Source organism: Cetorhinus maximus, chromosome 1 (assembly GCF_964194155.1).
Source record: "Cetorhinus maximus chromosome 1, sCetMax3.hap1.1, whole genome shotgun sequence".
In the NCBI taxonomy this organism is placed as follows: Eukaryota; Metazoa; Chordata; class Chondrichthyes; order Lamniformes; family Cetorhinidae; genus Cetorhinus; species Cetorhinus maximus.
The window spans coordinates 52,864,928-52,889,974 of record NC_135879.1 but is presented as its reverse complement, the minus strand read 5'-3'; the positions used below and the strand labels follow the sequence as shown (position 1 = coordinate 52,889,974).

Genomic DNA, 25,047 nt, shown 5'->3' with positions numbered 1-25,047 from the left:
GCTGTTAGGAAGGGAGTTCCAGGATTTTAACCCAGCTACAGTGAAGGGATGGTGATTTAGTTCCAAGTCAGGATGGTGTGTGGCTTGGAAGGGAATCTGCAGGTGGTGGTGTTCCCATGCATCTGTGATCTTGTCCTTCTAGATGGTAGAGGTCGTGAATTTGGAAGGTGCTGCCAAAGGAGCCTTGGTGCGTTGCTGAAGTGCATCCTGTAGATGATACACACTGCTGCTACTGGTGCATCAGTGGTGGATGGAGTGGATGTTGAAGGCAGTGGATGGGGTGCTAATCAAGCAGGCTGCTTTGTCCTGGATGGTGTCAAGCTTCTTGAGTGTTTTCGCAGTAGTACTCATCCTGACAACGGAAGAGTATTCCATCACACTCCTGACTTGTGTCTTGTAGATGGTGGACAGGATTTGGGGAGTCAGAAGGTGAGTTACTCGTTGCAGAATTCCCAGCTTCTGACCCACTCTTGTAGCCACAGTATTTATATGGCTAAAACAAAAACAAAAATACCTGGAAAATCTCAGCAGGTCTGGCAGCATCTACGGAGAGGAGCCGAATGACCCTTCAACAGAACTAAGTAAAAATAGAAGAGAGGTGAAATATAAGCTGGTTTTGGGGTGGTGGGGGGGGGAACGGGACAAGAAGAGCTGGATAGAGAGCCAGTGATAGGTGGAGATAACCAAAATATGTCATAGACAAAAGGACAAAGAGGTGTTGAAGGTGGTGATATTATCTAAAGGTATGTGCTAATTAAGGGTAGAAAGCATTTATATGGCTAGTCCAGTTCAGTTCAATTTCTGGTCAATGGTAACCCCCAGAATGTTAATAGTGGGGATTCAGTACTGTCAAGGGGCGATGGTTAGATTCTCTCTTGTTGCCATTGCCTGGCACTTGTGTGGCGTGAATGTTACTTGCCACATGTCAGCCCAAGCATGGATATTGTCCAGGCGTTGCTGCATTTGGACATGGACTGCTTCAGTATCTGAGGAGCTGGTGCTGAACATTGTGCAATCATCAGCGAATATCCCCACTTCTGACCTCCTGATGGAGGGATGGTCATTCCTGAAACAACTGGAGATGGTTGGCCCTGGGGGCTACCATGAGGAACTCCTGCAGTGATGTCCGGGGACTGAGGTGATTGACCTCCAACAACCACGATCTGTGCCATATGCAGGGTCTTCCTTTGTGCATGACTCCAACCATTGGAGAGTTTTCCCCCTGATTTCCCCATTGACTCCAGTTTTGTTAGGGCTGCTTGATGCCACGCTCGATCAAATCCTGTCTTGATGTCAAGGGCAAACACTCTCCCCTCACCCCTGGAATTTAGCCCTTTTCTCTATGTTTGGACAGCTGAGGGGATTGGGATAAGAGGGCGCATGCAGGTGGTATTCAGCAGAAGGTTTCCTTGCCCATGTTTGACCTGATGCCATGAGACCTCATGCGATCCAGAGTCTGTTGTGGGCTCTGGGCAGCTGCCTCACGACTGTATACCACTGTGCCACCACCTTTGGTGGGTCTGTCCTGTCAGTCAGTGGGTGGTGGGGATCCAGGGATGGTGATGGTAGTGTCTGGGACATTGTCTGGAAGATATGATTCCATGAATATGACCATGTCAGGCTGTTGCTTGACTAGCCTGTGGGACAGCTTACCCAGATGTTAGTGAGGAGGACTTTGCATGGTCCACAGGGCTGGGTTTGCCGTTATTGTTTCCGGTGCCTAGATCGATGTTGGGTGGTCTGCCTGGTTTCATTCCCTTTTGTAGACTTTGTAGTGGTCTGATACAACTGAGTGCCTTGCTCGCCCATTTCAGAGGGCATTTAAAAGTCTGGAGTCACTCACATGTAGGCAGGTAGGGATGACAGATTTCCTTCCCTAAAGGGCACTGATGAACCAGATGGGTTTTTACGACAATCGACAATGGTTTCTTGGTCAATGTCGCTGAGACTAACATTTTTTTAAATTTCAGATTTATTAATTGAAATTAAGTTCCATCAGCTGCCGTGGTGGGATTCGAACCCATATCCCCAGAGCATTAGTCTAGGCTTCAGGATAACTAGTCCGGTGACATTACCACTACGGCACCGCCTCCCCCTAGCAGCACAAAGGATGATAAATGGTTTAGATCTAATCACCAATACAGAGACATGGTTACAAGGTAAACAAGGTTAGGAAATAAATATTCCAGGGTACACAGCGTTTCAAAAAGACAGACGATAGAAAAGGAGTCGCAGCCCTGATAGTGAAGGATGCCATAAGGACAGTCGTGAGAACGGATCTTGGCTCCGAAGATCAGGACATGGAATCGGTATGGGTGGAAATTAGGATAAGTAAAGGGCAGAAAGTGCTGGTGGGAGTAATTTATTGGCCCTCTAACAGTTTTTAAATTGTTGGACAGAGCATTAAACAAGAAATAATTGGATTTGTACAAAGGCAATGTAATAATGGTGGGGGACTTCTACTTTCAGATAGACTGGATGTGTATTTGTCCAAATTCTAACCTGCATTCACTAATATTATAATGTGATTACTTCTCTTGTCCTTCTTCCTCCCTTGAATCCAAACTCCTCATCTCCGATGTCGTTCTGCACCTTCTGACACAGTCTCTTTGTTACAATTCTCAGCGTAACCTTCAGTGCGTGGATAATCAGACTAATTGTGCAAAAGTCAGAACATCGGTGTGCCCTTGGCTTCTTCATTAATTTTATAAGATTAATTAATGAATGCAGTTTAGAATTTGGACAGGAATTATGTTTGTTTTGTAGATTTTGAAAAAGCATTCGATTGGATTGACTGGATTAAGCTCTTTACAGTGTTGAAAGACATTGGATTAGACTGGAGAGATAAATGACTCATAAGAAATCTGTACATGCAACAAATGGCAACAGTGAGAGTAGTCAATGTAGAGTTTGAATCATGTGTAATTGGAAGTGGAATTCTGACAAGGGTGTTGTTGGTCACCAGTCATCTTCAGCGTCTATGCAGAAACAATGATCAAAGAAGCGCCTGAAGACACAAAATCTAGCGTTAAGATTGGAGGGCAAATGATAACATCAGTTAGATTTGCAGGTGACCACATACTTGTAGCAAGCACCAAAGGAGGATTACTAGAACTCATAGACTGGTAACAGCAGGTACGAACTTTGGAATGAAAGTGAACATTGGCAAAACCAGAGTGATGCATATCTCAAAATCATCAAGAAATATCCATATATTGTGCCATGAAATCATTGATCTGTGTGTCCATGGGCTAAATTAGCAGTCTGTGGAGATTATAACATTTAAGGTGTAGGATGATCCAATGCTTGTTACATTGGTTCCTGCCTAGGTCCCATAAGGGTGGGACCCTCTGAGTGATTTGACAGGTCTCCAGATTAGTTTGAGGGCCAGTGAACAACTCTTCTTGAGGCAGCCCGTTTCAGGGAGCCTGCCAGCTTGCAATTGTCACAGAGACAGGGATAGGCGGAGGTCCCAGTAAGTGAAGTTTAAAAAAGCATTGAAAGAGCTGTAAGGAGTAGGCTCTTAGGGCCACTGGGGCAAAGGTACCCCTTTGGAGCAGTGGTGTTCTGCTTGGCACGGCCAAAAATCTGAAAGTGTGCTTGTAAGCTAGTGTTTGAGTCTACTCAGGAATCCAGGGAAAAGGAACCTTGGAAGGCAAGAATGAAACTCTGTGAGGTGGGCCATTGTTGAAGCCATCCGAGTGGGAGCAAATTTTGGAGAGAATTCCAAGGCAAGTTCTTCAAGTGTGGAGTTTGGAATCCCTCGTGAGACAGAGTTTCAATGAGACTGTTTGACTTGGTGTTTACTGATGTCTGGGTGGGTTCTTGTGAAATCCATGGACTCTGTCTTGTTTGCATCAGCCATTTACTCTGTAGTGTGGTGTGTTTGACCACAGTTCACCTGTTAGTTCACATGTACCTGATATTTACTCTGAATGTTAAAAGTATAGGATGCATGTTGTAAATTGTTTTATCTTTGAGCTTGTATAGTAAAGTTTGTTTTTGTTTGTTGATAACCCGTGGAATCTTGTGGCTTTATTCGAAAAGCAGGTGCCTTGAATCTCAACCTTTTATCTACTTTAAACAAAATGTTATTAGTCCTTAACCGGATCTCCGGTTCTGGCCAGGGATCATAACAACTGATAGAAGGAAGAAAACTAGAACTGTTGCAAGAATTCAAGTAATTAGGAAGCATAATATCTGCAGATGGAAGATGCAACAAATAAATAAGAATAAGGCTAGCAATGGGAAAGGCAGAACAAAAACAGAACATTCTGGAAAAACTCAGCAGGTCTAACAGCATCTGTGGAGTGAAAAACAGTGTTAACGTTTCGAGTCCAGAGTCATATGTGCAATTCTGGTCACCACATTACCAGAAGGATATGGAGGCATTGGAGAGGGTGCAGAGGAGGTTTACCAGGATGCTGCCTGGTCTGGAGGTTATTAGCTATGAGGAGAGGTTGGAGAAACTCGGATTGTTCTCACTAGAGCGACGGAGATTGAGGGGCGACTTGATAGAAGTTTACAAAATTATGAGTGGCATGGACAGAGTAGATAGTCAGAAGCTTTTTCCCAGAGTGGAAGAGTCAATTACTAGGGGACATAGATTTAAGGTGAGAGGAGAAAACTATAGAGGAGATGTGCGTGGCAAGTTTTTTACGCAGAGGGTAGTGAGTGTCTGGAATTCACTGCCAGAGATGGTGGTGGAAGCAGGTACGATAGTGGTGTTTAAGAGGCAGCTTGACAAATACATGAATAGGATGGGAATAGAGGGATACAGACCCCGGAAGTGCAAAATGTTTTAGTTGACGGGCAATGTGATTGACGCAGGCTTGGAGGGCCGAAGGGACTGTTTCCTGTGCTGTACTTTTCTTTGTTCTTTGTTCTTTGAATCGGATATGTAAGAGACATTATGAAGGGTGGATTTCAAGGAAGAAGAGGAAGGAAGAGAATGCTGGATGACTTGAAAATTGAAGGACGTTTTTGACAAATGAAAAGATTGGCACAGGATAAAGGGAGCTGGAAAGACCACTATGAGCAAGGACTTGCCCTCCAGCAGAGCACACATGATGATGTTGAGACTGGACAAATCAAACTGGCAAAGATAGTCAGGAAAATGAGTTTGTAGAATGCCTTTGTGACAGTTCTCTGGAAAAATATGTTGTGAAACCAACTAGGGATAAATCTGTCTTAGATCTAATAGTGTGCAATGAGGCAGGTTTTATTGGTAATCTCATAACAAAAGATCCTCTGGGGAAAAGAATGATCATAATGCAGTTGAATTCCATATTAAGTTTTGAAAGCAACATACTCGAGGCCCAAACAAACTCTTGAGTTTGCGGTCAGCAGTGCAGAGAGGATGAATGTTGAATGGTAGCAGCGTGCAGGCTGGACACTTGTGAAGCATAAGTAGGGCTTGCAGTTTGTCCGTAGGGAGGCTGAGAAGGAAGAGAGTCAGATGGGGAAGAACTAAAATAAAGCCAACATAGGTAGGAGGCAGGAGCTGGTTGATTTGATAAACTAAAAGGTATGTCGTAAATAAACAAGTTGGAAACATTTTTTTAAATTTAAAAAAGTTAATCAAAAATGCATTCTATTAAAAACAATAACTCAGCAAGGAAAGGAAGCTAAGGATAGTATTACATTAAAAGAGGCTTAAAATGTTGCAAAAGATAGTTGTGAGCCTGAGGATTGGGAGTGTTTGAGAAACCAGCAAAGAGGGACCACAATTTGATGGGAAGGGAATATATGGAATATATGAGAGTAAGCTAGCCGGGAATATAAGAATAGATTGTAAGAACTTCTGTAAGAGAGTATATAAAAAGGAGAGTAGTTAAAATAATTGTCCCTTAAAGGCAGAGACAGGGGAAATTATCCTGGGGAATGGGGAAATAGCAGAGACATTGAAAATTTATTTTGCGTCTGTCTTCACAGGAGAAGTCCCAAATTACAAACCAGAACTAGAGGGTGACCAAAGGACTAAAATGATTGAGAAACTTAAGATAATTATCATTAGCGGGGAAAAAATATTGTAGAAACTTGAGGGATAAAAAATCTCAAGGATCTGATGGTCTACATCCAAAGAGGTAGCTGCAGAAATAGTGGATGCACAGGTTATAATTTTCCAAAACTTCTTAGTTTCTAGAACAGTCCCAGCAAATTAGAAGTTAGATATAAGTTATAAGTTTGTACATATAACACTGCTGCAAGAAAGGAAGGAGAGAAAAAACAGGAAACTGTGATCAGGAAAATGCTGCACTATTATTAAGGAATTCTTAATGCACTTAGAATATCATAGTATGATCAGGCATCGTCAACATGGTTTTTTGAAAGGAAATCGTGTTTGACAAGCCTTTTTGAGTTTTTTGAGGATGTAACTAGCAGGGTAGTTAAAGGGAAATCAGTCAGTGGGTTAGAAGTAACATATTAGCCAGTCCTGGTGATGCAAACTTCCAATGATTACCCTACGCCCCCAAGAACAAAGTCAGGAATTCTCACCAGCCTTCTTCGGTACGTGTCCGCCCCTGTGGCTGCCTACGCTCTGCTTCCATGGCCAGTGGGCCTGACTCTTTCCCACGTCCATCCACTTCCCCTTCAGAGCGAAGATCACAACATCCTTGGGCCTTTCTAATAAGGTGGGTCCGGTGAGTCAGCAAATTCCCTGACTCGAGCTACCCGCTTGGCTGTGAAAAGACTCTATGAGAAGGATGCACCATCCGTGGCTAACTAAGGAAGCTAAGAGTGGTATCAAAATGAAAGAAAAGATGTACAACGCTGCAATGATTAGTAGGCTGGAAGATTGTGAATATCTTAGAAACCAACAAAGGATGACTAAAAAATAATAGGGGGAGAAATATGAGAGACAGCTAGCAAGAAATATAAGAAATGTACTATGAAGTATGCAAATTGGATAAAGGAGTTAAAGTAAGTGTCGGTCCTTTAGAGGTAAGACTGGGGAGTTAATAATGAGAAACAAAGAAATGGCAAAGACTTCACACAAGTATTTTGCATCTGTCTTCACAATAGAAGACACAAAAAGCATCCCACGGGTAGTAAAAGATCAAGAGACAAAAGGGAGGGAGGAAGTTAAAGTAAACAATCGTAATCACTAGAGAAAAAGAACTGGGAAAACTAATGGGACTAAAGACTACCAAGGCCCCTTGACTTAATGGCGTGAGGATCTTAAAAAGAGGTGATAGCATTATCTGTTAATATTCCAGAAATCCGTAGATTCTGGAAAGGTCACTGCAGATTGGAAAATCACAAATGTAACACCTCTATTCAAGAAAGGAGGGAGACAGAAAGCAGGGAACTATCTGACATTGGGGAAATGTTTGAATCTATTATTAAGGAGGAAGTAACAGGACATGTAGAAAATCATAATACAGAGGGTAAACATGGTTTTGTGAAAAGGAAATTGTGTTTGACAAATTTGAGAGTTTGTTGAGGATGTAACAAGTAGGGTGGATTAAAAGATACCAGTAGATGTTGTGTATTTGGGTTTCCAAAGGCATTCAATAAGGTGCCACATAAAAGGTTGCTGAGATAAGATCTCATGGTCTGGGGGGTGGTGGGGAGGGGTGATATATTAGCATGGATAGAGGATTGGCTAACTAACATAAAGCAGAGAGTCAGGATAAATATGTCATTTTGAGGTTGGCAAACTATAACTAGTGGAGTGCCTCGGATCAGTACCAGGGCCTGTACTGTTTGATTGTGACAGCCTTTGACCTGGAGACAATCCAGTGAGGGAAAATTTGTAATTACTTTAAAATGTCTGTGGAATCTAATTGTTTTTAAGAATGTTTGTTTGAAAAGTACTTTTAAGAGTTTACATCAGTTGTAAAGGAATCAATTGCAATTTTCTTGTATAATAAGAAATAATGGTCCATGTGAGTTACTGACCCTTGACCTGGAAGCAGTACCAACAGGGAGGAATTTAAGACGAGAAGCAATATGTCTGGCAGACAAAGGAGAGTCTAGAGGAGCTAGAGGGTGAAAGCACAAATGCAGACACAAAGAGAAAGCAGACAGAGACAGAAAGAGGGACTCACCAAATTCTTGTGAGGAGAAGAAGCAAATCTCTCTTGGCAAGAGGTCAGTTTTCCTGTTTGGCAGAAAAGGAGGTAGGAGCTCTTGGACATATTATGCCAGATGGTTGAAAAGATCTAAAACCTGCAAGGCTGTCTGAATAGCTTGGAGATGCTATTGAGTGAACCTGGTTGGTCAGTTAAAAAGGAACTCTGGGAAGCTACACCATTGGGACTGTTGTGACCCAAGGCAAAGAAGGTTAGTAGAAGTGTGGCTTGCTGATGATGTTCATACCCATGAAACTCAGGAGGTGAAAGGTGATGTCGTATAGAAGTGTTGATCTACCCCGTGTCAATAAAGAACAGCATGTTGTGGAACTGTATAGCTACATAATGCCATACACGCTGAAGGGGAATGCTTGTGGTTGTGTAAGGCATATCCTTGTATCGACTATTTAAAGTGAAATTCATATTTTTATTTGAAGTATCATTTGCCTGTTAATTGATGCGTAATTTGCATTGGTTCTGATCCATGTTAAAGTAAAAGTTACAAAAAGTGAAATCCTGTTGGTAATTGCTTCAATTGGAGGTTGTTTATAAATTTAGTTATTTTGGTTCATACTTCCCCCACAGTGCTTGTAACACAGTCTATATTAATGACTTGGATGAAGGGACTGACTATATTGTCGTCACATTTGCTGATGATACAAAGATAGGTACGAAAGCAAGTTGTGAGGAGGACACAGAGTCTGCAAAGAGACATAGGTAGTAGTTGTTTGGTAGTACAGAACTTTGAGTATGGTTGAGAAAAGAGACATGCTATTGAAGGTTTTCATCTTGCACTCATCAGGACAGCTATGCAAGATAAACCAACAGTAAAGAAAATAACAATATATACTGCAAGAGAAGAGAGTGCTGATTGGTTGGCTGCGTTACACAAATCGTTACTCAGAATAAGTTAGAAGAATTAAAACCTCTTCTAATTCTGGCTAACTATAGAAAAGACACAAACAAGCCCTGCATGGGACATTCTCCCCCACCCCTCAACTACCCCCTACACTGTATTCCCCAACCCCTCCCCACCGCCCCACCAACTCCCCATGGGATTCCACCCCCCCCCATCCAACCTCCGATCCCCACACCCCCCCAAATCCTATTCACTTACCTTTAGAGACTTACCTTCTCCCTAGCCTGTCAATTTCAGTGGGACCTCTAAACTTAACTGGTTTACAGCAGCTAGTGCTGGGCTTCTGAGACAGCTACACTGCCTGGATCTCGCCCGACCTGAGTTGGATGGTCAGGTGAGACAGGCATGGAAGACAGTTCCCGTAAGTAATTGGGCACGGAATGGTAATCCAACTTTGATTCTACTTCGAGGATGTTATGGCCTGTATGGATCTAGTTTGGGTGTAACCATTTATTATCACTGGAGCCAGTATTTTTGGTAATTGACATGCCTAGGAAATATGGCCTAGGAAAAGGGTAATAAGCAGTCTGTGTGGCAGTGTCTTAATTTTCAGTTTGGTCAAATAGATCAGCTTATTTTGTTCTCCCATTTGACTGCTTTTGTAGTGTATTTGTAAATCAACACTTCAAAATAATTTGGATAAATAGTTCTTTGTGGCTCCATTTTTAAGAAACAGCGAAGCACAAGACAAAGCAAGTTGTCCAGGATGTTGTGGCAGTGGTGACAACAAAACTGTCAACATTTACCACATGTAGAATCATAGAGCAACAAGTTATGGCACAGAAGGAGGCCATTTGGCCCATCAGATCTGTGATGGCTCTCTGCACTCCCCTTTACCCCACAGCCCTGCAAGTATTTTCTCTTCACTTAACTGTTCAATTCTATTTTGAAGGCCTTGATTGAATTTGCCTCCACCACATTCCCAGGCAGTGCATTCCAGATCCCAACCACTCGCTGCATAAAGAAGTTCTTCCTCATATAGTCATTGCTTCATTTGCCAATCACCTTAAACCAATATCCTCTGATTCTTGCTCATTCTACCAATGGGAACAGGGTTTCTATCTACTCTGTCCAGAACTCTCATGATTTTGAACACCTCTGTCAAACCTTATCTTAATCTTCTCCAAGGAGAATATCCTCAGCTTCTGCAATCTGTCCATGCAACTAAAGTTCTTCATTCTTTGAACCATTCTCGTGCAGCAGGATTTTTCAGTCAGCTTGCGGGCGTGTGCCCGACATGAATTAAAGCGCGTTGACATCGGTCGAGCGTGCCGACGTCAACGTGCACCCTCACAATATTTCGCTAGGCGGGTGCGCGATGAAGACAGAGGCGCACCCGCCATTAATTAAGTGGCCAGTTAAGGCCCTTGAGATACCAGTTGTCTCCTACTTCACGTAGCCCATGTGATTTTCAGGCTGTCGCACGGGCAGAACCGGCAGGCGGGCAGGCCACAATTTGCAAAACCTCATCCACAGGCTGGATAAGAGGGGTCAGTAGCCTTGTCAAAGTGATTCGTGAGGAGTTTTGGATATCACTTGCTGCTGCTTGCTTCTGTGAAGAGGACAGCTTCATTTTGTTTCAGAGCTGCATTCAGAGAATTTAGAGGCTTCGGTTCAGGACTCAGTGTTTTTCCCAGGCCCCTGGAGGATTCACACCATGTGAGCCCTTCCAGGTATCAGACAGCCTCCCCTTACCCTGGTAATGGGGATTGTGGTCTCCACTGAAGGCACCTCCTCTGAGGAGGAAGAGAGGGACAGAAGGGGGAGGAGGCCAGGTGTCCCTATTCAGTTTCCAGGGGAGTGGCCTGTGGGAGGAGAGGTGCACGGGCCAACAAGAAGGCCAAGTGGAAGGGGCCGCTGAAGACGCCAATATCCTGCTGCCAGGGTTTACAGGTGGCAATGCAGCTACCTCAATATGTCTTAGGTGCAATGCTGAAGGAGGCTCCATTCCTGAAGGGAGACAGTGACCTCCATTTGTCAGAGGATCGGCCCTGAGATCAGCTCTGACTGTGTGGGTGGACACCCCCTGCCAGTGGCGCTGAAGGTTACGGTGGCCCTCAATTTCTATGCCTCCAACTCCTTCCAGGGGTCAGTGGGGGATCTGTGTAGAGTCTCCCAATCAGCTGTCCACAGTTGCGTCAAACTGGTGACAGACCCTTCGTTCAAATGTGCATTGACTTTCATTCATTACTGTACGGACGAGGCCAGCCAGGCTGAGCGAGCCAGAGGCTTCACGTGATTGCTGGGTTCCCCCGCGTCCAGGGCGCAATCGACTGTACACATGTGGCCATCAAGGCGCCAGCGGGTGAGCCCGGTGCCTTCGTCAACAGGAAGGGCTTCCACTCCGTGAACTTGCAGATAGTGTGTGATCATAGACTGCAGATTCTGCAAGTTTGTGTAAGGTACCCAGGCAGCTGCCATGATGCATATATCCTGAGACACTTCCAGGTCCCAAGGTTCTTCAGTGCTCCAGCCTGACTGGATGGATGGCTGCTGGGTGACAAGGGCTGTCTGCTCAAAAGGTGGCTCATGGTGCCTCTCCACCATCCAAGAACAGAGGCTGAGCAGCGGTACAGTAGGAGCCATGCCTCCACAAGGGTGGTGGTCGAGTGAATCATCAGTCTTCTCAAGATGCGCTTTCGATGCCTGGACCGTTCAGGAGGCGCACTGCAGTACCCGCCAGATCGTGTGTCACTGATAGTGGTTGCATGCTGCGCTCTCCACAATCTGGCACTGGAAAAGGGGGACACAGTGGAGGAAGAAGATGTAGATGCAGCTGCACAGGCAACAGACGATGAATCCAGTAGTGAGGCACTGACGCTGACTTGGGTAACCTCCAGGGAGGCAGGGACACCCGGGAAGCTTTGATCCAATGCTCCTTCAGCTAGCCTACCAAATAAGAACCACCACCACATGCCAGGACTGCAGGCTCCACACTCGATTCCTGACGGGACCAGTTCCTTGGTCAACAACATAACTATGTGTCATTGCAATAAAGCTTAAGGAGTCTCACATCATAACATCATTACCCTGCACCTACAGAACAAAGGAAGCATCCAGAGGCCAGTTGCACAAAAAACATATCATTTACTGCTGACTGACAAACATTGCAGAAATTGACATTGACCAGTGTTTTACATCACACCATTAAAAAAAAACAGAAAAATGGAGGAAACAAATATCACCCGTGATCAGGCCGTGTTGTGTTTAAGGTGCTTTAAGTTTTTGCTTGTGGGTGCTACGTCTAGAAGCTCCCCCCTCACTGGCACCGGTATTGGAGACAGCCTGCTCAATCTGCTGTCTTTTTGGCCTTGATGACCTTGATGGGCGTCCTTTGGCCTGTGGAGCCAATGCTGGCCCCACCTGGGAGGGAGTGGCCAGTTCCACAGCTGGCATCTCCCCAGTTGCCGCAGCTTCATTGGATGCCACGGTCACTAGCAAAGGGGTGGAGGAGCTGCTGCCATCACCCGGAGCGTCCTGAGAGGAGCCCGCAGAGACGACAAGCAGCTCGTGCACCAGCGTGAGGTTGCTTTGGACCTCCCTGCTCACCATTGATGGATGGGCATCGAGCTGGGATACTTGGTGCCCAATCCATCTCCCACACTGACACTGACCACCTGAGGTCATTGCCGGTGCGAGGGCTTGCAGGTCTGAGCGCATCCTCAGGAACCCCTGATTAAGCCCCTGGAGGAGTTTCTCCATGAGAGTCGTCACTCTATCCATGGAGGAGGCATTGTGCTGAGCCATGAGGACCAACGCAGTGCTCACGCAGGGACTCCTCCACAACAGACACCATGGCATGCGTACCCTCATGTATCTCCGCCAGATCCTCCCGCACACCCTGCTGGACATACAGCATCTGCTGCCTCGGATGACTCCAGAGGCCCATCATCAGCCATCGACTGAGCATTGTCCTGGTCGCCAGCCGTCCTCTGACTGCACCTCAAGCGAGTGCGAAGTGCATTCGCCAATGTGCACCGAGATAATAGACGGTGATCTTATGCCCACCGAGGTGCTGGTATCTGCGCTGGTGCCTGCTTGACAGAGAGGGTGTAACGCTGGTGCGTGCTGAGCATGGTGGTCCTCGGGTTAGGGGTGGGCCTTCAGGCTTCTCATAACGAAGGGCTGCTGGTGAGCCTAAAAGGGAGAAGAAGGACATGTCATGAGTTTAAGTCATTAGACTGTCAGTGTGCATGCCTGACACCCTGATGAGACACAGTTCTTCATCATGGTGCCCTCGTCTTTCCATTATCAATGGGGATTCCAGGTTCAAGGCTCACATCAAGATATAGCCTACACGGAAATTATTGCAAAAACCGACATCCTCACCTCAGTGCACTGCGCTGTTAGCTCCCTCTGGCACCCCAACCTCACCGCGGCTGCTTGATCTAGGTGCATGGTACCTCTCCAGCTCCAAGACCTCCTGCTTGTATCGACTGAGGATTAGGAGGTGCGGGGGTCCCCCGCCAGTCTGCAACCCCTCAGCATTGTTATGGGATGTTTTCTCCTGAAAGGATAGAGGAGCATTGATTAGTCCACTCTCTACCTGCAGCTCCATTGCAGCCTGGCCAACCCCACATGAGGAACACCTTGCAGGGCTCATCTGATTCGTGACCCTGGCACTCAGTCCAAGCCAGATCCTGCCTCATTGACATTTGCCACTCACACTGTAACACCTCTGAGGTCCACAGGGGGATGGGCAGCTCTTACCTGTACCTGACCCATGCCAACACGGTACTCACCCTTCCCGATCACAGGAGATCGTTAAAGTGCTTCCGGCACTGCACCCATGTGTGCCTCACCACGTCGTGGCTGCTGACCCTGGATGCCACCTCCTCCCACGCCTTTTTGGTGAGGTTGGGGGGAGCTTCTTTCTCCCGTTCCTGGGGACAAGTGTGTCTTTCCTCGCTGCCACCTCTTCCAGGAGGGCAGCGAGGCACTCATTTGAGAAACATGGGGCCGACTGCCCCGCCAACCTGCCCTGTCGTCTGCCATGCCCACACCCGCTGTGGTCTCCATTCACAGGACTTCCAGGGGCTGCCGAGGCTGCATTTGAATCGGCCGCCAGGTCGCCATTGGACCCGGTGGACGTTAAGCCCCCGCCTGGCCCTTCATGCTCGTTCACAGGCTGCGTCTCACAATGGGCAGCCCTTTATTGGCCTGCCCATGTAAAATCGCGGTCCGCTGCCGATCACGGGCAGAGGTCAGCTTCCTGACCTCCCCTGCTGATCCCGCATGCCAAGGGCAAAATTGTGCCCATGAATCTTTTTTGCACTCTCTCTCATGCCTTCACATCCTTCCTTAAGTGTGGTGCCTGGAACTGTACACATTGTTCCAGTTGATGCTGAACCAGTGTTTTGTACAGGTTTATCGTAACTTCCTTGTTTTTGTAGTCTATGGCCATATCCAAGATCTTGTATGCTTTATTAGCCACTTTCTCAGCCTGTCCTGCCACCTTCAGCAGCTCGTGCATACATACCCCCAGGTCTCTCTGCTCCCATACCCGCTTTGGAATTATACCCTTATTGCCTCTCCCCATTCTTCCTACCGAAGTGAATCACTTCACACTTCTGCATTAAATTTCACCTGCCATTTGTCTGCCCATTCCACCAGATTGTGTAAGTGCTCTTGCAGTTTATCACTATCCACCTCATAGTTCACAATAATTCCAAGTTTTGTCATCTGCACAAGTCTAGCTCATTAAAAATGTCAAGACATACAAGGGTCCTATCACTGACCCCGGGAACCCCATTTTATGTCTTCCTCCAGTCTGAAAAACAATTATTCACCATACATTCTGTTCCCTGGCACCCAGCCAACCTTGTGTCCCTATTATTACAATCCCTTTTATTCCATTGGCTCAAACTTTGCTGACAAGACTATGATGTGGCACTTTATCAAATGCTGTTTAGAAGTTCATGTACGCCACACTACTTTCATCCACCCTCTGTTACCTTTTCAAAAAACTCAAGTAAATCAGTTAAACACAATTAGCCCTTAACAAAACTGTGCTGGCTTTCCTTAATTAACTGGACTTGTCCAAGTCACTTTTTAATTTTGTCCTGAATTATCATTTCTAAAAACTTTACCACCACTGAGGTTAAACTGACTGACCTGTAGCTGCTGGGATTGCCCTTGCATTCTATTTTGAACAAGGATGTAACATTTGCAATTTTCTGGTCCTCTGGCACCACCCCTGTATTTAAGGACAATTGGAAGATTATGGTCAGTGTCTCCACAATTTTCACCCTTACTTCCCTCCGTCTGCTTGGATGAATCTCCTCTCGTCCCAGTGACTTACCAAACCTACGTACAGCAAGCCTACCTAATACCTCTTTATCCATTTTTAGCCCTTCCAGTGTTTCAACCTCCTCCTCTTTCACTATGACTTGGGCAGCATCTTCTTCCTTGGTAAAGACAGATGCAAAGTGTTCATTTAGCATCTTAGCCATCTCCCCTGCCTCCATGTGTAAATCCCCTTTTAGATCCCTAATCAGCCCTGCTCTTCCTTTTACTGTTTGCATGCTTAAACTAATCTAAACCTTATGATACTATGATCACCATCCCCTAAATGTTCCCCTACTGACACTTGATTCATTTGGCCCACCTCATTCCCCAGAATTAGATTCAGCAATGCCCCCTTTCTCATCAGGGTGGAACACTGATCCAGAGAATACTTCTGAACACACTCTTGAAACTCTTGTCTCTCTCTGTCCTTTACAATATTCCAATCCCAATCTATATTAGGATAATTGAAGTCCCCTATTAGAGCTACTCTATTTTCTTCCATTTCTGTTATTTCCTTGCAAATTTGTTCCACTTTATCACCAGTTGGTTGTCTGTAGAATACACTCAGCAATGTAATGGTTCTCTTATTTCTGAACTCTGACCAAATCAATTCTGTCCTTGATCCCTCTAGGACATCTCTGTCTCCGGCACTGAATCAATACTGCTACCCCTCTCCCTTTCTTTCCTTCACTATCTTTTTGAACACTTTATATCCAGGAATGTTTAATACCCAGCCCTGCCCTTTCTTGAGCCAGGTTTCCATTATCGCCGCAAAATCATATTGCCACATGGATTTTTGCACATGCAGCTCATCAACTGTATTTATCACACTCTACGTATTCACATACATGCCTAGTAACCCTCATTTAGGCTTTATTATTTTCTCTCTTACTCTGACCCCATCTAATACCTTACTATTTCCTATTCTAGTGCTACCTACCTCTCCCAGTTGTCCGTGCACTTTGGTTTTCCTCTCTAATATTACCTCCTGGTTCCCACGCTCCTGACAAGTTAGTTTGAACCTTCCCCAATAGCACTAGCAAATCACTCAGCGAGGACATTGGTTGTGACTTGGTTCAGGTGCAACCTCTCCAGTCTGTACAGGTCTCATCTCCCCCAGAATTGGTATCAACATCTCAGGAATCTAAAGCCCTCCCTCCTTCAGCATCTCTCCAGCCATACATTGATCTGCTGTCTCGTTCTATTTCTATAATCACTTATTCTGGTTTTGGGAGTAATCAACCTTCAAGGTCTTGCTTGCTAGTTTCTTTCCTAGCTCCCTAAATTCTGCCTGCAGGACCTCATCCCTCTTTCCACCTATGTCATTCATGCTGTTATGGACCACAACCTCTGGCTGTTTACCCTCCCTCCTCGGAGTGCTCTGTAGCCACCCAGTGACATCTTTGAACCTAGCACCAGAGAATCCATTCTGGATTCAAATCTGTGGCTGCAAAAACAACTGTTTCCCCTAATGAATCCCCTATCACCACTGCTTTTCCAATCTTCCTCCTGCACTACCTGCCTAGTTCTTGACTGCCTGGCGGTGACCCTTTCTCCCTCTGCGTGCATACTCTTAAGGTGCAGGGTTATCACACAAAACTCTCAACCTCACAGATGCCCCGCAGTGACATTAACTGCTGCTCAAGTTCTGAAACCCGAAGTGCGACTTGCTGCAGCCAATGACACGTCCTACACTTGTGGTTATCTAGGATGTGAGAAGCTTCCTGGGGTTCCCATGTGGAATAGGATGGGCACTCCATGAGTCAGAGCTGCTCTGCTACGCCTCCATTCAACTTAGTACAGAAACAAATAAAGACCCACCAGCAACTCACCAATTTGCCTGTGCTAAAGTCACTTTATTTTATTGGGAGGTTAAGTGAAATGGTTTTATTTAACTATTATTATCCAGAAACGGTGGATTTTGATTTACTGAAAGATTAAGACTTCAGTTTTACTATTCTATTATTTAATTTTAACTTTATCCCCTAGATCTACTTGATTAAGCACTGATTTTAATTGTGATAAATTATCACAATAGCTTTAGTTTTTATTCTAATTAATCAATCAAGCCTTACTTTATAGTTGATTAATTTAGATTAAATTAAAGGCGTACCACAAAACTCACCCCACATGGCTCCTTAGCCTGTGAAGTCACAATGAAATTTTTTTTCCTCCCCTCCCTTTCGGTGCAGACTCTCACATCACAGCCTGATTCCGATCCTGACTTACTTCACACCTTCTGTACGCTTTTGGGAATGGAGTTAAACACGGAAATCAAGAAGTTAGTGTTGGTATTTCCTGTTGCCCCACAGGGTGCACTGTTGAAATGGCTGCAGATGGAAATTTTTTGAAATTACTTGAATTGACGTGGACATTCACTTTTACCCCTGTAATAATCCTGGAACAGGTTATGTCTTGATTAATGAGCTGTAGCTGGATTTTAACCACATACTAAGTTCATAATTATTGTTGAACAACCTGCATAGCCCTGAAAAACTAGGTTTACATATTAGGGATGCCAAATTTATCCATTGATAATTTCATAAGTTTTTAATTTTATAATTTGATATTTCAGTTTCTAACTTAATCCCATATGGATGCCCCAATCATAATTTTGCTCTTCATAAAATGATTGAAAAGTAAAGGTTAATTGGTGCATTTTACTTCCTGGTTTGAGTCTGAGAATCCTTCAGTAGGATGGCCTGTTTGCTGATATCTCTTGCTGAACACCAGAGATCCATTTAATTGGCATCAGAATCAAATCAATATTGCGAAAGGTGAAATACATGTCATAGAGATCACTAGATGTTTGTGCACAGTTTTCTTCAGAGTCATTGTTAAGTGCCGTCATCTTGCCGTGACCACAAAGCCCAGGCCATTAATTCCTCTCGTTGATCACACACCACACAAACTCTTCAGAGCTCGGACTACAATGTTTGTTTTGGTGGGAATGCAACTCCTCACCCTGCACCAAAACCAAAAATCTGTTATCAGCCCATCATCTGCATAATTCCATTTACTTTGGTGAGTAGAACAGCAGTGAAATAATTACCAAATATTTCACACCCAAAGAAATTAGTGCTTCCAGAGAATTGAACAATCCTTAGAATTTGGGATTATTTTATATCGAGCAAGTTTGAAAAGCATCAACCAGTTTTACATATGTATTGCAGTGGTATTGCTGACTATTAGAAAACTGAAACCTATCCGTTTTTAGTTCCAGACACTGCCCTGCTTTAGCTGCGTCTCAGTCATTAAGTTAATGCTTCCTGTTTCTCTGATTCATGATGTGCAATTTGCATTGTTGCAAAAATAGGGTCAGGTGGTTTTCAGGCCTAATCTCATTAAGGTTTTGTACAAATAATTCAAAACAAGTTCAGTCCCTGAGTGCTGATAAAACCAGAAAGCTAAAGATGCACAGCAGATCTGTCAACAGCCAAAGGACAACAAATCAACACAGAAGATAAGGTGACATTTCTTTTAATGTTGCACCTGTTCCAATCTTAGTCCAAACATTGCTTTTGCATCACCTAATGTTGTGAAGTGACAGGTACAATGTTTTGTATTAGGCATGCATGTACAATTTCATTTAGCACAGTGTTTTTTATCACTATCGTACATAAATTAAATAAAACCATGGTCCCCATTTGGAAACAATTATATTAGAAATTCTTAAACTGTAAAATTAATTTAAGCTCTGTACTGGTCTGTTATCATAACAGAAATCGGTTCTCCACAAATCAGGCTCACAGACGGGCTTGCCTTCACACAGACGGGCTTGCCTTTCACCTCCACAAGAAAATAATTGGCCGTTTTTCATTAAAGACCGCGCGTCAACTTTTGTTTTGACTCATTATTTTTAATGAGTTAAACTGTTATTTCTTTAAAGTTATTTTCCTGTTCTTGCAGTGTCACCAGACCTTTGACTACTGGGCAAATAGCAAATATGCCTCCAGGCCTCTATTTTAAATATATAAAAATAATTTGCTTTATTTTTGCTTTTGCTCCGTTAATATCTCCAAGATTCGAAGTGGCTGAATGTAACAGAAATCCTGTATAAATGCAAATTAGATAATGCTAAATCACCCAAAAAAGCCCAGAGTAGCGCTGCTTCTGTGCCTCAATCACAGCATTCCTGACATTCAGCTCAACTTTTTGTTGCTTTCTTTTCCCACTCCGTCTCACTCTCTCTCCCTCTCTCTTTCTTTTCCCACTCTGTGTCTCTCTCTCTCTCTTTCCTTTTCCACTCTGTCAGATTTTGAAATCTCCCCGTGAGCCTGATGAAGAAGTTCGACAGGCCAACTCCGGCTCCGGCCCCGGCCGCTGGGCCATAGATTCCCCACTCCTGCCATTAATGCATGTCTCTGGGTGGCTGTGGCTATCTCCCACAGCTATGGCTGTTGAAACCTCTGCACTTTCCCAGTATGCGAGTAGAACACCACTATATCAAGGAAGGTTGAAGGCATTTTTCAGATGGATAGATCAGGGCGCTCTGCAGTATCCAAAATCTTGATGTCTTGATGTGCTGCCAAACAATTTTGCCTTCCAAAGAGGCCTCATCACGGAGCTTCCAGAGTTGTAAGCCAGATAAGGAAAACAGACAAATCAGCCTGAGGAACAACGACTGCTGAAGAGAATGCAGTGTGAAATCTGTTGCCAGCCACAAGAAATATTTGTGCCAATCTGATATGAGACACCTCTCTTGACCATCAGATCTCACATCTGGATGCTATGTGAACACTCCTGGTTACGTACATTCCTTTTTTCACTGCGTATTGTCCACAGACCCTCCTTTGTGCAGCAAGGAACGCATCTCCGTTCATGCTTGGCAGTCAGCCTCCAAAAGTAGTGGGGATTGGGGGAAGGAGTAGGGTTGGCTGCCTGGAATCCTATGGTGAGTCTGGGAGACGAGTGTGGTAATGGAGAAATGGGAGGTAGGGTGTGGCATTATCGATTAGTAGTGACGTGCTAAGTTAATGTGGAGTCAAGAGGGAGCACCTGTACTGTTTCTGGCCCCACATTAAGTATAATTTTTTAAAACTTGCAAGTAAACCAGGAAATCCAGAATACAACAGACCCAACACCTGACTGCATTCAGGGTAACCAGTTTCTAGTTTGAAGAACAACAGCTTATTTTCTAGCACCTTTAACATAATAAAATGTCCCAAGGCGCATCAAAGGAGTATTATCAAATAAAACATGACACCATGCCATGTGAGATATTAGGCCAGACGGCCAAAAGCTTGGTCAAAGAGGTTGGTTTTAAGGAGGATAATGAGGTAGATAGGCTGAGAGGTGTGGGAGTATTCCAGAGTTTGGGACTGAGGCAACTGAAGACATGGCCACCAATGGTGGAGCAGTTAAAATCAGAGATGCGTAAGAGGCCAGGATTAGAGGAATGCAGATATCTGAGGTTTGTGGGGCTGGAGGAGATTACAGAAATGGGGTTGGGAGTGGGGGGGATGCGGGGGTAAGTATGGAGATTTGAAAACAACAATGAGTGTTTTAAAATCGAGACGTTGCTTGACTGGGAGCCAACGTATGTTCAGGATGATTTTGGTTTAGCAACACTTTCACCACTGGCTCTGCAAACCTGAGCTATCAGCCGTTTTAATTAGTATATCTGCAGCATCATCTCCTGAGGTAGATAGTTTTCTACTTATTTAAACTGCTGTAGGCATTTATATCCTGCAAGTCACACTATTCCCTGGTCCCAAATGGGGAGCTTCTAATAAGAGTTGTTCACAATGCCAGAAACTCACCCACGATATTATATTTAAGCTGACCTCAGAAATTTCAGCAGAGTTAGTGCTAGTGCTGTTGAGCAGGCAAAATCCCACCCTGCCTCACTTTTGCGTTGGGATTGAGCCCTGCCAGAAAATCTGGGCTTTACTGCCTATTTTGTTCTTCCTGTTTACATTAACACAACTGCATTTGCCAATGGCTGATCTTTTGGGAATTGATAGATCAGAATTCTTTAGTTGGGTTACCCATTGGGTCATAAGACTATAAAGCAGAGCATAAAATGTGTGCAGAGACAGAACAGAATCATTAGAAAAGATGGTTCTTTGTCCCCTACACAGTAGAAATCTGTGTCATGGCTTCACATAGAGTTACATACGAATTTGGGAGCAGGAGTAGTCCATTTGGCCCTTCGAGCTTGCTCCGTCATTGGATAAGATCATTGATCTGATTGTGACCTCAGTTTGCTCTCTACCTCCTACACCTCTTGACTCCTTTGTCAGTCAAGAATCTGTCTGACTCAGCCTTAAACATATTCAAAGAACCTGCCTCCTTCCTCGTTGAGGAAGAGAATTCTAAAGACTAATGACCTTTTGAGAGAAGAAATTCCTCCTCATCTCTAGCTTAAAAGGGAGACCTCTTATTTTAACCTGTGCCCCCTAATTCTAGTTTCTCCCACAAGAGGAAACATCCTTTCAGCATCTATCCTGTCAGGACCCCACAGGATCTTTATATGTTTCAATAAAATACCTCTCATTCTTCTAAACTCCAAAGGATACAAGCCCAACCTTTACTCATAAGCCAACCCCTTCATCCCAGGAATCTGTTGACTAAACCTTCTCTGCACAGCTTTTGATGCAATTATATCCTTTCTTCAATAAGGAGACCAAAACTGCACACAGCATCCAGATGTGGTCTCACCAGTGCCCTGCACATCTGTAGCAAAACTTCCTCATCTTTATTCCATTCCCCTTGCAATAAACAACAAACATCCCATTTGCCCTCGATAATCACTTGCTGTACCTGCATACTAACCTTTTGTAATTCATGTACCAGGACACCTATATCCATCTGTACTGCAGATTTCTGCAACCTCTCTCCATTTAAATAATATGCTGCTTTTCTATTCTTCCTGCCAAAGTGAACACGTTCACATTTCCCCACATTATACTCCACCTGCCAAATTTTTGCTCATTCACTTAACCTATCTATATCCCTTTGCAGACCCCAAACCCTCACCCCCATACCATGAGCACTTATTTTGTGTAGCTAAAATTTGATGTGACAACTTTTCAGATGCTTCTTTGAAATCCAAGTTCACCATATCTACAAGCTCCTCTTTATACTGCTTGTTACTTCCTCGAAGAACTCTAATGAATTATCAAGCACGATTTCCCTTTCACAAAGCTATGCTGGCTCCGCCTAATTGCATTAAGATTTTCAAAGTACGCTGCTATAACCTCCTCAGTATTAGATTCTAGCATTTTCCCTACCTAACTGGCCTTTCTGCCTCTCTCCTTTCTTGAATAAAGGTGTTACATTTGCTATTTTCCAATCTGATGTGACGTTTCCACTAGAGAATTTTGGAAAATTAAAACCCAATACATCTGTTACCTCAGCAGTCACTTCTTTTAAGACCCCAAGATTAAACCCACCGGGACCTAGAGAGTTCTCGGCCTTTATTTCTAATAATTTCCTCAGTCGCCTTCCCCTGGTGATTACAATTGTTTCAAGTTCCTCCCTCCCTTTCACCTGCTGATTTTACAATTATTTCTGGGGCGAGTTGAAAGTTCTGAGACAGTTGTTGGAGATTTTTATTTTAAACTATTTTAAATTATTATTGTTTCCTAAACTAGATTTGCATATTGTCGTGCTACTGTTAGGCAGGTGAATCAAAGATTATTAGGGGCAGATGGGAATGTGGAACTTGAAACACAAACAGATCAGCCATCTCACTGAATGGTGGAGCAGGGTCGAGGGGCCAAATGGCCGACTTCTGCTCCTATTTTGTATGTTCATATTTGCTGTTAACTTTTATTAAATAAAAATCATGATGCTATAATTGATTTATAGATGTAAGTAATGTTGCTTGACATTCCTTTAGGTGGAAAAGAAGATGGACAAGCACAACAACAAAAACAAGTTCATTCAACGTATGGGAGAGGATTTCAACTCAATCCTGGTCAAAAATTTAGTCATTATTCTTCAGCCAGGTTTGAAAACCCAACAGGTTGTGGATTTGCTCCACCATCGGGAAGCTTTGGTCCACCATTTAACCAGAGGCCACCATTTAGACCTCCAGGATTTCATCCATCTGACAATATGATGCATTCACAACCAGTGGTGTCAAATCCAATGATGTCACGTTCTTATTCTCCTTCATTTTGGCCTCCAATGCCAAATGATATGCATGGTTTCTTAACTCCCCCACCCCCTCCTCCACCTCGCCCTCCTTTTCCCCTTCCCCCAATGAACACAGGCTGGTCAGAATCTAACATGAGGCATCCTACTTGCTTTCCAAATTCTCCTTTTTCTTGTTTTCCCAATGCTCCCCCTCCTCGCATGCCAAATTCTCAGCTCCCACCACAGTTACCTCCACAAGGCTCACAAGATTTTCTCTATAGACCCCAATATTAGGAATGCTTATGTACTGCAAACTTTCTGAAGTACATAAATTACATGAGAACAATCAAGTAATGTTCTCAATGTTCTCGCAAACAGAATTGGGTGCAAAATCTTCCAAACATTGAACTGCATTTGGGAGAATAATGCAGCTTATGGCATTCGCTTCTTATTAGTAAGAATATATTTGTTTAATATAAAAATAATATCAGGTCGTGATCTTTATGATCTAATCACCTGTTCACATCAAGTCTCTGCTTAAAATAGCCATTGGCAGCAAACAAAACCTTACCTAAACATGTAAAATTAAATTTACAGTACAAAGCTTACAAAGTGCAAACCCTTATGTTTTATAAAAATTAAAGAACAAGTTCTTCATGCTTACTATTCATGAATACTTTATTTGATGTCTGCTATTTTTTTAAAACTTCAGTGGAAAGAAACACTGATTTTGGTCATGTTATGGGCTGAATTTGCCTTTTCATCACTCTTGTGATAAATGCAATCATGTACAGCAATAGTTTATGCGCATTCTGCTTGTTCAGAAATGGCATTTTGTGGGTGAAATAGGCTTTTGGCAGGGCAAAGTGGGTACCAGTGAATCCGCAGCCTAGTTTGCATCCCAGCTGATTTTCTTTTCCACCTAAGCCAATGAGAAAGGAATTCGAACAGGATGCAAAATGATCAGCTAATTGGCTGTCACTCATTTTGTGTTGCTGCCAAAGACCAATTTCATCCCTTATTTCCTGGACATAATTGTAATGCTGTATTTTGTAAATACAGAAACTTTGTTTCATTGGTGTTAAATTTGTCATCTTATAGTTAGATTTTTCATACATAATAGCAATCTTTTAATCTTCAGAAAATTCTGATACCAGTAAAGACTCAAAATGATAATGTGAAATTGGACAAATCAAACCTTTTTTAAGAAGTTGTAAAGTTGATCTTTGGTTAATGTTTGTGTTTGTCTTTTGACATTTAATATAAGTTTAGAGAGAATTGAATTAAACATTAAATTTACTTCACAACTTTCAGTAAATTGTGTCTTTTTTGCATTTGTTTGGTTTTATTTTGTGCTGTGTGTGTACTTGTGTTTTTCCTCAAGACTATCGTTAATTCTAAAGCCTCACTTCAGGCATAAATCTTAGTGAATGAATAGATTAATAATGAGAAATTCATTCAAAATAAAATTTTTATGTATATATATAATTTATATATGTATATGTATATTTCTTATTGCGAGGCTAGCAGATGCACAGGTTGTGTCTCAGTGGATGGACAAGAATAAGCACAAATCTGACCTGTGCAGGATCGGGGAGAACTTCAAGATCAGTAGAGAAACGGGTATTTGTTCCAATTGTGAAACAGTTTATGCTCTGTTAAGGATGAGGAAGGTCC

General features: G+C 43.6%; 1 protein-coding gene across 1 annotated transcript in view; it reads left to right on the top strand.

Moving 5' to 3' along the window:
* naf1 (nuclear assembly factor 1 homolog (S. cerevisiae)) overlaps nucleotides 1–24,677 on the top strand; it is a 282,046-nt gene extending 257,369 nt beyond the window's left edge. Inside the window, exon 9 of the mRNA XM_078540728.1 lies at nucleotides 23,132–24,677. Coding sequence (XP_078396854.1) covers nucleotides 23,132–23,664 — 533 coding nt within the window. The 3' untranslated portion in view covers nucleotides 23,665–24,677. The remainder of the gene's footprint in view (nucleotides 1–23,131) is intronic.
* Nucleotides 24,678–25,047: the final 370 nt, after the last annotated feature.